This window comes from Mastigoproctus giganteus, chromosome 11 (assembly GCF_048544385.1).
Source record: "Mastigoproctus giganteus isolate SK-2022 chromosome 11, ASM4854438v1, whole genome shotgun sequence".
Taxonomy (NCBI): domain Eukaryota; kingdom Metazoa; phylum Arthropoda; class Arachnida; order Uropygi; family Thelyphonidae; genus Mastigoproctus; species Mastigoproctus giganteus.
This window is the reverse complement of record NC_143585.1, coordinates 64,116,765-64,132,788: the sequence shown is the minus strand read 5'-3', so window position 1 is coordinate 64,132,788 and position 16,024 is coordinate 64,116,765. Positions and strand designations below refer to the sequence as shown.

Sequence of the window (16,024 nt, the reverse complement as noted above, 5' to 3'; positions counted from 1 at the left end):
GGTAAAACACACACACCATCGATACAGGTAAAACACACACACACCACTTACGTTCTTGGACTTGTTCCTTAATGAAGAAAGGAATATCTTCAAGGAGCTGTGTTTATTTTGCTGATTTATTTTTGCTGTATATAAATCTTTTATTTAAATTAATATATATATATATATTGAGAATGTACATAAAATCGTGTGTGTAAATAAAAATGGAAATGGAATGTTAATGGTACCACAGACAAGGTTAGAGGAGTTAAGACTGAGTATGAGAAAGCACTGGCAAAGGGAGCAAAGAATGGGAACAAGGAGTTTTTCATGTATGTAAACACAAAAAAAAAAAAAAAAAAATCAGATCAGACCCTTGTGTACTGGGTGTGGGAAGGTCTTAAATAATCCAGCTGATGTTGATGAATTGAATAGTACTTCACATTGGGCTTTACTGATGAATGACCCATCATGCTAAGAAGAAGCTGTGTGAGTGAGGCTAAGCCATATGAAATTAGTGATTTTGAAATTACAGATGACTGTTTATTAGAAAAACTTTCAAGCCTAAAGGCAAATAAGGCTCTCAGATGGCATATGCCCAAAATTTTGAGGGGAGTGGCCAGAGAGTGTATTGAACCATTGAGGTAAATTATGAAAGCATCATTGGACTCGGGAGAGATTCCTTTTGATTGGAGAAATGCCAACATATCACCAATACATCAAGGCAGTTCTAAGAGTCAAGTCTGTAACTACACAAGTTAGTCTGACTTCACTGGTAGGAAAAATCTTAGAAGCAGTGATCAAAAGTGCAATCTGGGGATATTTCAATAGAAATGGCATTCTGAAGAACACACATTGATTTTTGATTTTTTTGATTTTTTTTTTTACACTGTTCAGAAAACTTCATATTTGTCTGTATTGTAACTGCAAGATCCCTTTCCTCCTGCACTGTTTTTAATTGAACCTCACCATGTGTATAAGTTATTTTGATCTTTGCATTTTTCTGTGCTAGAACACAGCAGCCCCCCTTTTTGACCATTTTTGAAGCTTGTCCAAATCATCCTGAAGGAGCACTGCTTGGCACTGATCATTAATGCCTCATCCAAGCTTTACATTTTCTGAAAATTTTGACATAACATCCTCTATCCCATTTCCAGTGTCGTTTATGATATTGAAAAACAGCAGTGGTCCAAGAGCTGCTCCTTGGGATCCCACTTGACATTACACCAATCTGAAGAATATCCATTAATCACAACCCTACTTCTGCCCTGTAGCCACCCAGCAATCCATCTTAGAACCTTACCAGTAATCCCAACATGTTCAAACTTATACAGTAATTTCTCATGAGGGACCGAGTCAAATGCCTCGCTAAAATTCAAATAAACTATGCCGAAATTGTTCCCTAAATCCAGCTCATGAGTAATTATTGTGTCAAAATAGCCTACAAAGTTAGTTAAGTATGATTTACCCTGTTGTGCATCCTTCAGAATGCTATATCTATCTAAATGTCCCTGGACTGCACTCTTAATCATTGTCCTCTAAGATTTTTTTTACCACTGAAGTCAGACTAACTGGTCTGTAGTTATCAGCTTCGCACTTAGAACCGCTTTTTTTGTATTGGCGATACATTGGCATGTCTCCAATCCAAAGGAATCACCCGTAAATCCAAAGATGCCCTCATAATTAACCTCAGTGGTTCAATATACTCCCTCGTGCTCTCCCTCAAAACTACAGGGTATATGCCATAAACTTCAGGAGCCTTGCCTTTATGCTTGCTCAAACATTTTTCTAATAAACAATCATATGTAATTATGACATCTAATTTCATATTGCTCACCCTCACTCGCACAGCCTCTTCTCAGCATGAAGGGTTTTTCATGAGTAAAGACCAATGCAAAGTACCTGTTCAATTCATCCGCAACATCAGCTGGGTTATCTAAGACTTTCCCACACCCAGTGCACAAGGGTCTGATCTTGATTAGCTTTCTACTTTGTTGTATTCACATACATGAAAAGTTCCCTGTCCCCATTCTTTGCTCTCTTCCAATGCTTTCTCATATGCAGCCTTAGCCTCCCTGACCTTATTTGTGGTACTATTACATAGTGGCATAGTATTTAGGGTTATGTGCCAGATCAACTTGCACTTGTTTTAGGTTTCAGTACTTTTCATTGCTCTGTAACTGTCCCATGCTATCTTTTTCTGCTCTGTTTGACCAGCCAGCTCCACAGTCATCCATTTTTCTATCCTTCTCCTCCTGCAATATTTTCTTAAAGGTATGAACGAATTCGTGGCTTATGTGATTTTTGCTGTAAAAGTATTCCATAATTCAAATATATTCGCCATCCCTCGGCAGTCCGCCCAATTCACTGATGCCATATAGCTCCTTAAACTGTTAGTGTCCTCTCTTCTAAATTTAAAACCCATGCCTTTACCTTTAACTACTGCAACATCTTTCTTCACCTTCCAACTGGTGATTGCATGATCACTTCCCGACAACTATTTAAAAAAGTTTTTTTCCCATGGGGAGTTTCTCTACCGATTATTCAATCTGGGACAGATTAAAGTCACCTATAATAAGAAGTTCACGCTTGCTTGCCCATTCCATCCACATGTAAAGACTCGTCATATTCTTCACAACCTTCTGGTCTGTAGATTACTCCCACTCTCATTGTTCCTTTTCTTCCAACTAACTCACACCATGCAGAGTCTATGTTGGCAGATGTAACTTCAAACCCAGCAAAAGCTCTTCCTGTGCTCAGGCTGCTTTTAATAAGAAGCATGACCCTACCACCCTTTCTATCCTCCCTGTCTTTCCTAAATATGTTATACATACCGCAGTGGAACTTGTCATCACCAATTTTTGGGTGGCACTACGTTTCTGTTAGTCCTATTATATCAGCATTAGTTGTCCTAACCAGGAGTTTGAATTCATCCGTTTTATTGACAATACTCCTGACATTATTCTAGACACAGTTGAGACTAAGTAATCTTCTATAGTTTACTACCTGACACACCCCTTGAAGTCATTTAGGTATGTATCCAAGCTTTATTTTCTCCCTCATTTGAAACATTGCTACCCTCAGAACACCTTATCAACATCGGCTGCTGTGGCAACAAATAAGAATTCATGAGGCGAGTGCAAGAATTACTTTTATCCATTTCAGATAAATGCTTATTTAAGTCGCTCCCAAACTAGCAGTTTCTCTTAACCCATAGGGTATCCTCAGTGATACTGGCAAAAATTCTTGCACCACCTCTGTAAGTGGATCTTGTAGCAACTTTACAGAGATTATGAAATTTGAATCAATTTAATTTCTGCAATATTTCATTAACATAAAATATTGCAGGAAAAAAAATCTGCAATAAAACAGATTTTATTGCAGACAAAACTTAAATCACCAAAAGAGTTAAATTTAAGCTACTGATTGTAAGTTACAAAATTCCTGCCAAAATATTGATAATAAAGGCTATCTGAATATTAAGCTATAAGTTTCCAAATATTTTACAAATTTAAACTTACAATATACTGTGGAATTTAAATTAACAGAGTATTACAGAAATTATACTGCTGACAAAACTTTTAACCACTAATGAAATAAATTTAAGCTACTCAACAAAAGTTACAAAATTCCCGCCAAAATATTGATAGCAAAGGCTCTCTAAATATTAAGCTATAGCTTTCCAAATCCTTATCTAAAAAAAATAAACTAACCTACATGACTAGAGAAATTCAAACTATATATTAACTACAGTTTAGTATGTTAAAATAAAAATTTAAAAAAAAAAACTCAATTATTTCAAAAACTAACCTGCAATGAAGAGCTTCGGAAATACACAGCCACATGCTCTAGCCTGAATCTAGACAAGTTATTGACATTATTGGTACGGGTTGCCTCTGGATTGTTGAGACTGAAAGTATGAAGAAATTCAAAAGTCAACTGGATAGTTACCTATATAAGGTGGGAAGCACATCATTTTATTTTCTTATCTACTTTTTATCTTTTTTTGGGAAGTGCAGCAAAAGTCTGTGGCTTCCTTGGGTTATATGGCTAATACTAATCATTTTCTGTCTCTTTTTTCCTCCTGCTTCCCATAAATTTCCAATTCTTTAAATATACTCACAGTTTTCCAATTATTTAATATTTTTATCCACCTAGCTGTCTATATGTTTCTCTCATTTTTTCTATATGTTTGATCAGTACAGGTTGTACTCTACACAGTTTTCTAATTTCTTTATTTTTAATGTTTTATTAGTTATATTCCTTAATATTTTCATTCCTGTAGTTTTATTCTTCTGTTTTATTTTTGCTATTGTGTCCTGTCTCACCTGTGTACGTTATTACAGTGATGGACAAAAAAAGTAACATTTGTAGTGAAACATATAAGATATTGTTTGATTACAGTCATTTTGTTTGTCACAAAGCAAAGATATTGCATCAGACAGTAATTGCAAGGTATTGCATGAGCTGTTTCTATAAATATGGCGTTGGAAGGGTATACACACTCATTAGTATCCTGTTTTGCGGAGTTTTACGCATGGCTCCATATATTCAGTGGACACCAAGAAAAAAAGTGTAGCTGTTGGTCTGTCCCAGGAAGGGTTTTCTACGCATGCTATCGCTGATAAAATAGACTGCCACTAGTCAACAGTATCCCAGATGCTGAAATTAAAAAGCATGAAACCGGTGATGTGAAGAAAAGACCTGGATCGGGCCATAAGAGAGTGACTACGCCTTCCCAAGATCGATATTTGAAATGGCTATGCTTTTGTAATTGCCATAATAGTGCTCCTGATCTAAAACTGGACTTTAAGATGGCCTCTGGTGTTGAAACAAGTGCATGAACTATCCAAAGATGGCTTTTGGAATGTGGTCTGCATGCCTATCGGCCCAAGAAGAAGCCTTTGTTCATCCAAAAAATGAGGAAGAAGCAACTTGCTCGGGCTAAAACGCATGCTTCATGGAAAAAGAGCAATGACACTGTCATCTTTTCTGATGAATCGAAATTCAACCTGCATGGCTCAGATGGGAAGTGATATGTCAGAAAAAGAAAATTGGAGGCATACCATCCTGACTGCATAACACCGACTGTAAAGTTCCCCGCCAGTCAGATGGTCTGGGGATGCATAACAAGCAAAGGGATGGGGTGAATTAAGCTTATTAATAGAACGGTGAATACAGAAACCTACGCTGCTATCTTGAAGGAGTGCCTGAAACCCGTTACACAGTTTATCATACAGAAATGCTGTATGATATTTTGGTTATTGAATATTTCATGTTATAGTTTCAACATTTTATTTAATTATATTTCACTAAAATGTGATGTCCTATATTTTGTAAAATTTGTTAAAGAAAACATACCATCACCATTATTTAAAAATCATTTTAATTTTTCTGTATTTGTTTTCTTGTCACTAGGCAAGTGATAATCATTTTAACCCAGCTGGAAGGGAGTGGAGGGTTTTCTATTGCTCATAGACTCACTCATCGTGTGTCATATACTGGAGGCCTCCATGACTGGGGACCTCCTGGGACCAATCACGTACCTCCTATAGACAGAAAAGTTTTTGGACTTCATGCCCCAAGACCTCTTTGATAATACAAAGCCAGCTTTTCACATTCAGTACATGTAATCTCTGAATTCCTGTGAGCTTTAATCATGGAACATTCCTCATTTTAGAAACTGTGATTGTCTCAGGTTGTATGAAATATCTGCTTAAGGATTGTTGCTTGTTAGTCCTTGAGTGAAATGTTATTAATTTTATATTAGATCTAAGGTTTTTAGCTACATAAAACAGCTTTAAGTAATGTTTTATACTTGAGTGTTTTGTTATGATCAGTGTTAAATAAAATACTCAACCTGAGATTTCTTGGAGTCAGCTCATTTTGAAGGGAAGATGCAGTGCCATAATGTGTTTTAAATATTAAACTTGTTAGTCTAATGGGGGTTAATTTTATCAGTGGTAATCCTGATAAACATCAAGAAAACAATTAGAAGAATGTAATGGAATCAATTCTGTAATTTTACAAATTTCACTCTTCTCACTTCTAAATAGAAATCTTTGTTTTTATTATAATTTTTTTATTACTGTCATCATGTTTTTTTTTTTTTATCAGGTTCTATATTTTGTTAAGCAAGAATAAAGATACAAAGCTATTTTAAATATTTGCTAGGTATTGATCAGCACTGCTTCCCTTCTGCAGAGAGAACTCTGTATCATTTTGGGTGGAGTATTTTAGGAGTTATAAAAGAAACAGGTTTAAAAAATAAGAGCTCCTTTAACAAAACAAAACAGTACATTTTTAAAGGTGTTAATTTTTTGTTGCACTTCATTAAATGTTACTATAATAGAGAAGTAATTTATTATGTCTGTTATTTATTTCATTTCATCACGTAAGATTATTATAATCTGATTTACTAGTCTTGTATTGTTATTCCACATTGCAGTTTTTATTCTGAATCAAACTTCTTGCTCAAAATATTTACCTTTCTCTCCTTTCTTTCATTTTGAATGAATCACCAAAGATACCTCCATGCCTAAAAAAATTGTAAATTTTTCAGTGTCTAGTCATAATAGATATGGAAATATCGGCCTTAAAATTAGTCATTTACTGTAGTTTAGTTTAACTTATTCAAAATATTAAATTGGAGGGAAATTGAGAGTGTTATCAAAGAAGCATGAGACTAAAGTTGTGGAACTTTTTGGACATAATGTTCAATGAGGAAAGAGACTAATTTTGTAAAAATTAAAAACGGGCTTTATTAACTTAATATGAATGATTCCTTTTCAAAAGATCATTCATGCCATATTTTTTCTAAAATTTGAAACTGCAGATTTCTAGGTTCTTGGTATGTGTCCATGACTTTTCTATAATTCAACAATACTTCTAGCCACCTTCTCTAAGGTACATACATATGCAGATTTTTAAACTAAGAAGTGAAATTTCTACATAATTTCCACATTCAGCTTTATTTCGCTTTTTTATATATTGGTACAATTAAATGGTACCAATATATAAAATATTGCCTTGTTCCAAAGTTCCAGCATATTGCCCTGCTCTAATCTTCTGAAACTTTTACTTCAGAAAATCACCTCTAGATAATGTGTTATAACCACCATGACACATTTCATCTTTGCCTGCTGCCTTTCCATACTTGATATTTTCCATGCCCTTTGCTACCACAGTAAAAGAGATAATATCCAAAATTTCTACTCTTTTCAATAGGCGCCTCCGTAGCCAGGTGGAAAGGAGCAGCAGTGCGTAGCACACGCTTCTTGATTAGACCAGGGTTCGAGCCCATCACCACCAAATACGGAGGATGCGGAAAGGTCGGGGAATAACCACCGCATATCCCAGAGAAATATGGCCTTAGTTGTTAATGCTCCTAAAAACCAAATAACGAACAAACTCTTTTCAATATTTTTCTCTTCAGTGATGATGCTTCAGCACCTTTATTTAGCAATTCAGAGTATTTACTTCATACTTCTCAAGTTGACCATTTCTGTGCCACCTTTGCCCTTATCATTTTTGATTACTTATTGTAAATCAGAATAGAAATGGGGGAGCATCCCCTCCATTTCTATTCTGATTTGCCATTTAACTTTTGAATGCGAATTGTTTTTATATTTAATAGTTGCTGGAAAATGTGAAAGCTTTTCACATTTTTGTCTATTTTAATAGTTTTATATGCCTCTCATATTTGGCACAAATTATCATTTGTAATTTGCTTAATTTAAGATGCTGCTCTTGTTTCAAATCCTATATATATATATATATATATATGGCCTTGTGTCTTCATATTATTTAAGATCCTTTTTATAATGATATAGTCAGTTGTTTTTGTTTCTGTTATGCTTCTTCCACATAAGCTTATGGCTATATTTATGCTGAAACACTGTGCATGTAATTAAGAGTGCATGGTTTTTTTTTCAAAATTCTAGTAGCCTTTTACTATTATTGTTTTGCTATCTTTCTCTCTAACTTTATTTAAAATATCTCTGCAGATGTCACAGCCATATTCTTTCTTTTTCATTAGTTTTTGCTACTTTTTCTAATATATTAAAGAACTCTTCTATTTTCTTTTTCAAGCGTTCAGTTGGGCCATTTGCACAGACAAATTTTAAATACCTAACTATTCTCCTTATGTTTTGCCCATATAACTCTACTGGATACTGCTTTACTGCCAATGAAACTTTCTTCCAAACTGATTCTAAAAGCACTTCCTGAACCTTCCTTGCACTCTGTCTTACCTCTGGATAAATTAGCTTATAACTGTTGTTTGAGTTTTTTTTTTCTGCTAATATTTCTTTTTTGATATTAAATTTCTATTGTTAATCTGCCTGTTTTGATGGGTGTCTCAGTTGCTTTTCTGCACTAGTGATATGGTTTCAGCCTGTAATTTATTCAGTTTGGTCAGCTTAGTCCCATATTGCCAGTCCATTCTCTTTCAGCTAGTAGGCATATAGCTTACACTCAACTAATGGTTTACACCACAAGAATGTGAATAGTGAACATTAGGCAGGACTCCATTTGGTTTCTGCACAAGCCTAGCATAGGAAATGTGGGGCATTTTCTTTCTCGTATCATATTGACTTCTGTTAACTCCACTCCTTTGTACTTTAAGTTTCTGACACTGATAAAGCAAAGGAAGCAAAACATGCCAGTTTGACATTCATCATTTATTTAAACAACCTGATCTATACAGGTTTTGAAATCTTAACTCCATTTGATTGGTTCTCCATGTATTAATAACCAGCATAGAAGAATAGAGAAACTGGCATTATTAATGGAAATATATGATTAAACTACATAGCCTTACAACTTAATATTTTATAAAATTTTTCTCTTTTTTAAATTAGTCTCATTCTTTTGTGATGACAGCCTCTTAAATACTCATTATTCCTTATAATGACAGCTTTTAGATATTCATTATTCCTTTCTACCATATCATGCCACTATTACAACTACAAAAATATATATATTTAAGTAACAGTTCTTGCAGAATTGGGTGAAATCAAAGAAAATGATCAGCGCTATGAAAGAAATATATGAAGACATCGCAGTTGCCTTCGCTTGCATATTTAGAAAAGGCTAAGACATGCATTAAATACTTAAAAATAAATATGAAATTCAGTAATTATTAGAATCATTTTCATAAAAAAAATTAATGAGACAAAATGCTGCAACTTATTTCAGCACAGATGTGTACATCCCATTTTTCTATGTTCATTTTAATGAAAAAAAGTACTTTGAGTTTTTGATAAATATAGTGCTACCAATTGAACAAACCTTGAAATACATTCATGAACAAAAATAAGCTAAACAAAATTTCACATATTTATTTTATTTATTTATTTTTTGAAGTGTGGTATATATAGAAGCACTAAAAGTCTAATAATTTAGAACCTTGTTTGAGATTATTGTTATTATTGTACTGACTGCAATATAATTAATATATTAACAGTTTTGGAATGTCATTCAAATGTTTGTAATTTACTAATATATTTCATTTGTAAATATAATCATAATATTTGTCATTAAGCTTGTAAATAAGATTTTAATTGTTAGCAAATTCTATTCCCTCTAAAATGTGTCACGTGTGTGTGTGTGTTTAAAATTTAGAATAAAATTAAATACAACTTGTATAACAGTACCGTGTTTCAGTTAGGACCTGAATATTTATTTAATTTTTATTCAGGGAAGACATTTACACATAAATACACTACTAAATTTGAAAGTGTGTGTATGTATTGAAATTTTAACCAAAAAATTATCATATAATGATTGACAATTCCTAATTAAAAAAAAAAAAAAAAAAAAAAAAGAGTTCTCAATTTAATTGCATTTTTTTGAATTAAATTCACATATTATTTAAAGAAACTCGGAGCTTGTGAAAAATTACTTTGAAATAGATGTTAAGGGCATTTATGTTGTAACTTGATGCTGTGTTTATGAAAAAATGTTTAATCAAAAAGTGATAGTGTAAAACATAATTAAGCAAGAGAATTTTAAATAATTTTATACATAAATAAATAAATCTCCCCCACCCCCACCTGACCAAGGTCTTAATGTCTTTTTTTTTTTTTTTTTTCATTGTAACATCAAAAAATGTAATTCTGAAATGTATGTATTGCTTAGGGTCACATATAGTTTTAAAGAAGCTTATAAACAGTATTTTTGTAATTATGTGATCACTTACAAATTGTTGCCTTAACATTAACTATGATAATTAGTGCAATTAATATAATAATAATTCACAGTAAACTGTTTTCATAGGTGCAACATTGTTCATAGTGTGTCAGAGTTGTATAGTTCTTCCACAATATTTTGGAATATCATAACTATAAACTCATTTTTAAATACAATTGCATTTTAATTGTATTAAATTGCATTTAACTTGATTAGTGGTGCATGTGATTTTTAAATTAGGATGAAATTCTTCTCTATTGGTAAAACCTTTATAAACCCTTTTATGTCGGAATCTGCATCACATTCTCTCAGAACATTGCAGAGTAAGGGTCGATATTTCTTAAAATCTAAAAGGCTTCTCTAATATATGTAGGCTTTAGCTTGATGAATTATTTATACAACTGTACTTATTGCATATGGATAAATATTTTCTAATGTGATCAAGAAAGGACATCTTTCCCCTTTCCCCTTGAGCTACACAAATCAGAAAGTGATTTATCTTTCATTAATTTAAAGAGAAATATTGTAAGTGTTTCGATATTATAAAGTCTGAAATAATAGTTTCTCTAATTTAAAACTTTGAATGTAATTAACATATGATAATTTTATTATTTAGTTGACACCAATAGTGTGATAGGATAACTTTAAAATAAATAAAAACTGTATAAAATAATTTATAAATCAAAACTATATATATATAAAGAAAATGATCAGCACTATGAAAGAAATATATGAAGGCATCGCAGTTGTCTTCGCTTGCATATTTAGAAAAGGCTATGAAATGCATTAAATACTTAAAAATAAATATGAAATTCAGTAATTTATATATAAGTAATTTATATATATAATTTATATAAACTATTATATATATATATATATATAATAGTTTCTCTAATTTAAAACTGTGATGCGATGCAATGAATGATAATTTCATAATTTAGTGATATGATGACTAAAATTATTACATTAAATAAAACAAAAAAGTTTAATACTTGAATGAAAACACTTCTCTGCATAATTTTGTAGAAAGGATTTATTGTAAAATTTAAATAAAACTTTGCAACCAAACATTCTAGGATCATGAGCCCCCTCCTCAGTGGCAAATAGTGACTACAACATAATTTAAATTACTGTAAAAGCTTAAAACTTACACTGAGACTATACATAAAAATTCAATCAATAACTGAAAGCTATAAAAAATGCATTTATCAAAAACATGTTGTTTGCCATAAGTTTCAAACAGTTGTTTGCCAACTGTTTAAAATAAGATGAAACGAGCTCTCACAAGTATTGTTATAGATTTCAATTTTTAATAAAGTTTATTTTATAGTCTCAGTTATAATATTTTATATTATAAAAGACAAAAATGCTTTTTGTCTTTTATAATAATTTTAACTGTTTCAATCATTATCCAGCACCAAGGAAGGAGTTAATATAGATCCCAGAAAATTTGGTTGTTAATCCAAATTTTCCATTAAATCATTCTAACAAAAACTCAAAGAAGTTCTTATTCAAATATTCTGGAAAAAAAACCTCTCTAACCATTATATTAGAAGCTCTAAGTAAAAACTAATAGAACCTATTTTTCATTTCTTTCAATGTGGTGAGCAACAAAGATCATTTCAGCTAGGTTTCAAGGCAGCACCTTGGAAAAAAAAAATACCAACAGAATATCATAGAACCCAATGATATGTATTGGATTGGACTTGTGGATACATGTTCTGAATGGCTTAATAATGGCCATCTCAACATAGCAGGTTGCAACAAAAGTACCTCTGTCAAAATATCCTTCTCCCCACATGTCCACATGTATTAAGAATTCTAATGTATTTGGTGGTACTTGTAATTTGAGTGACAACCACCTAGTTTGAAGGTGACAGATTGAAATAAAAATTCCCAAAGGATGCTAAATATCTCTCTCTCTTAATGGGAAAGAGGCTTATAATACAATTGGCAACCGTTTTCTTTAAAGATGGTGGATTAAAATAGAAATACAGTAATCCTACACATTCGTGAATTCAACATTCACGAGATCTGAGTATTTGTGAAATTTTTGGAGAAAAAGAAAATTGTAAAACAAAACTATTATTGGCTACCAGCCCTCAGTCCAATCTGGTATGTACACATGCTACCTTGCTGGTGCAAATGCACCTAACTGCTTAGCCACACTGGTGCAAACACAAACACATTCCCATAGTGGTAGAGGGTGCTAAGTGTAATGTTGTGTGTAATGCAATACCCTTAAAAATGCCAAAAGAAGGAAAAGAATCTAATGAGAATAAATGGAAAAACATAATGCACTTAAATGAAAAAATAAAATACTCAGTAGACTCTCAACAGGCAAAAGTGCATCAGCAGTTGGAAGATATTTTGGAGTTAATGAGTCAAATCTACAAAGAAAATCAAGAATGTGATAAGAGATAGTGTTGTGAGTAGTGCCTCAATAAGTGAATCCCAAGTGCAAGAAAAATCAATCAAACAAATAGAAAAAGCTCTTAATTTGTGAATAGAGGATCAAGTGCAGAAGAAAATTCCTTAGTAGTTCCATTATTTGCAAGAAAGCAATTGCCGACCGGGCTAGCCAGGTGGGTAAAGTGCCTGCCTAGCAACCCAAAGGTCGCAGGTTCGATTCCCGCCTCGGGCTTGGATCAAAGTACTGCAAAAAAAAACCTTGGGAGGTGCATTATGGCCACAGAAGCCTATGTGCCGACAACTACCAAAAAAAAAAAAAAGCAAGAAAGCAAAGTGGTCATTTGATCAAGAGTGAGGAATTAGGGACATCTTCTGATTCTCAAGCAAGTAAAGGATCGTTCGGTATATTTAAAAACAGTCACAATTAGCACAATGAAAAGCTCATTAGTGAGTCGGCATCAGTGGATCATGAAGATGCTCAAAGGTTTCCCAATGAACTACATCAGCTTATTGAGAAGAAATGATATCTGCAACAGGTCTTCAATGCTAATGAGATTTCATTCTTCTGGAAAAAATGCTGCATAAAACTTTTCTTTCAAAAAATGAACAGACTGCTCCTGGTTTTAGGGTGGCAAAGGATCTTCTTCTGTGTGTGTGTGCTTCAGGGGACTGTACAGTAAAGCTCTTGCACCACTCCAAGAACCCTTGCACACTAAGATGCAAGAATAAAAATCAAATGCCCATATTTTGGCAGGCAAACAAAAAAAAAGCATGGGTTACTGCAGCATTATTCTTAAAGTGTGATCTATGACTGTTTGTCCCCAAAGTCAAAAAATTCATAGTATCTAAAAACCTCAAATTTAAAGTTTTACTCATCATTGATAATGCTCCTGGGCATGCAACTGGCATTAAATTGCAAATTCAAATGTAGAAGTGGCTTTTATTATTATTATAATTATAATTATAATTAGCCATATGGTGCAAGGAAGCCTGAGGCTTTTGCTGCACCAGCCAAAAAAAAAAAAAAATTCTGAGTTATCCCTGAGACAGAGAGAGAGGGAGAAAGAGAGTCAGAAATAGAAGGGAATCACCAAGAAAGAGAAGAATGATGATATCCAGCTCAGGACCCTGGGTGTGCCAAGCCCATACTCACCAGATGTGAGCCTATAACACTGAATACAACCTTTCTTCTCCAACCCTTGGACAAGGGGTAATAACATTATTTAAAGCATTTACTTTACAAGATTGCAGTTTTAAGCTAATTTTGAATGCAATAAAAAAAAAAAAATGTAATGCTGGATGTTATGACATGCTGGAGAAAAAATTCAATATCACTGATATTCACAAGTTGCTGAACAAGATATAGCAATCCACTATCAATGGTTGCAGGAAGAAGCTTTGTCCAACGGTTGTCAATGAAGTAGCTGTGGTTTCTTTGATGATGAAATTCAAGACATCATCAAGTTGGAAGAGGTTTTGTAGCCATGCATCCACAAGAAGCTGAGGAGTTGCTTGCATCTCACAGTCAGGAATTGACTATAGTCAATCTTGTTGAACTCACCAACAAGGACAACAATCAGGATAAAATTAAGGATGACAACGAAGTAGAAGTCAGTTCAAAATCTACTCTCGATTTGAAAGCACTGGGAGAAATAATGAAACTGCAGAGAATACTCGATATACAAAGTGGAATGTGATAAATTAAGGATGACAACGAAGTAGAAGTCAGTTCAAAATCTACTCTCGATTTGAAAGCACTGGGAGAAATAATGAAACTGCAGAGAATACATGATATACAAAGTGGAATGTGATCCTGTAATGGAGAGGAGCCTCAAATTCAAAAGAGAGAGAGATTGAATCTGCATGTAGTCCTTACATAGAGATGCAAAACGAATTACAAAACTTAAAAAGGCAAACCAGCATCACTGACTTTTTTTCCAGCCCAAGCCTTCTTCCCAATAACATTTTTAAGCATTTGTGTTTTATTATTTTTTTTTTTAATCTTGTGTTTTAATGCCAAAATGTTTTGGTTTTGCTTTTTCTTTTTTTTTTTTATAATAAAAATTTATTTATTGCTTCTTGATTTTTGGCTAACTTTTTAAAATTTATATCTGATTTTCTTGTTTTTTTTTTTTTTTTTTTTAACTATGTGCCTAACACTACTTTTTCCATAGAATTATGGATCCTATGTTTACAAATTCCACATTTGTAGGCATTGTAAGAACATAACCCTCATGAATGTGGGGGGGGGGGGTTACTGCACTTCGATTAACCCAGCAGTAGACATGCCGTTGCTCTGTGGGCACCCTACTCCTTAAATTTAAATATTAAAATATCTTAAAATTGTCAGTGTAAATTTTAATATATGCCCAATACTTTCTTCAATTTCAGTCAGTATCACTGATTATTTTTTGGAAAAGTATAGCAATAAAAAATACACTACATAACCTACCCATGTATAATTTTTCTCAGTGTATTGCAAGCAAGGTAATTTCGAAATATTTGTTTTTGGATAATAATTGTTTCTAGTAACATTATTGTTCTCATTATCTGACATAGTTCCAGAATAAAGAATAAAATTATAAAGTGCACCATTTTAAACTACTTTTGCCTTTTTTCCCCAAAAAAATATTGGGTATTGCATGTAGTGCAGTAGCACACCTGCTTGTGACTTTTAAAGCATGCCCACTAGAAGGTTAAAATACCCTATTTCTCTTCTGATAAACTGTAAATTTCATTTGAACAGTCGGTCAGAATTTAAGTTTAAATACAAATGTTCTTTAAATTAATGATGCCTATAATTTGACTATCTTGTTTTAAGGTGGTAGATTGAATTAAAAATACCTCCATCAGAATACCCTAGTACACTCTGTCACTAACTGTAAATTTGACTCATCTTGAACTATAAATACACACATTCTAAATAGGTGGCACTCTAATTTGAGTGTTCGATATTTTATATCAGTGTCAGATTGAAAATATAAATAGCCTTGTTACGATAACCTAATATCCTTCCCCTTATACCTGAAAGTTTGAATTACATTATTATTTGAAATAAGTAAAGAGAGTAAACATCAATTTGCGCATGCATCTATTGTTTATATCTATGGATAACTAGAACAAAAAAAAAAAAAAAAAAATAGACTTGTAAATATTCACATGCAGTGCAATTGTGTTAAAAACTTCTGTTATACTTGAAAATAGTTGCATATCCAGAAATTCTTTAGCTAAGATCAAATTCTTTGTATTATAGTATATGTAAATAAACATCTATGCCTAATTTCCATACCTTCTTGCAACAAAAAGGATTACCAACATTACTATTGCTTTTGCACCACTATTTCTATATTTGCATTATAAAGAAAATATCAGACTCTCACTAAGCAGGGATACCCAAAAAAAATACTTTTTTAGTCTCTATGGGCAAAAAATATTCAGTATA

At 32.8% G+C, this 16,024-nt stretch overlaps 1 protein-coding gene across 1 annotated transcript in view; it reads left to right on the top strand.

The window, feature by feature from the left end:
• Positions 1–5,575, top strand: part of LOC150078068 (calpain-15-like) — a 190,113-nt gene extending 184,538 nt beyond the window's left edge. The window contains exon 16 of the mRNA XM_090384450.1: positions 5,398–5,575. Coding sequence (XP_090240576.1) covers positions 5,398–5,575 — 178 coding nt within the window. The remainder of the gene's footprint in view (positions 1–5,397) is intronic.
• Positions 5,576–16,024: the final 10,449 nt, after the last annotated feature.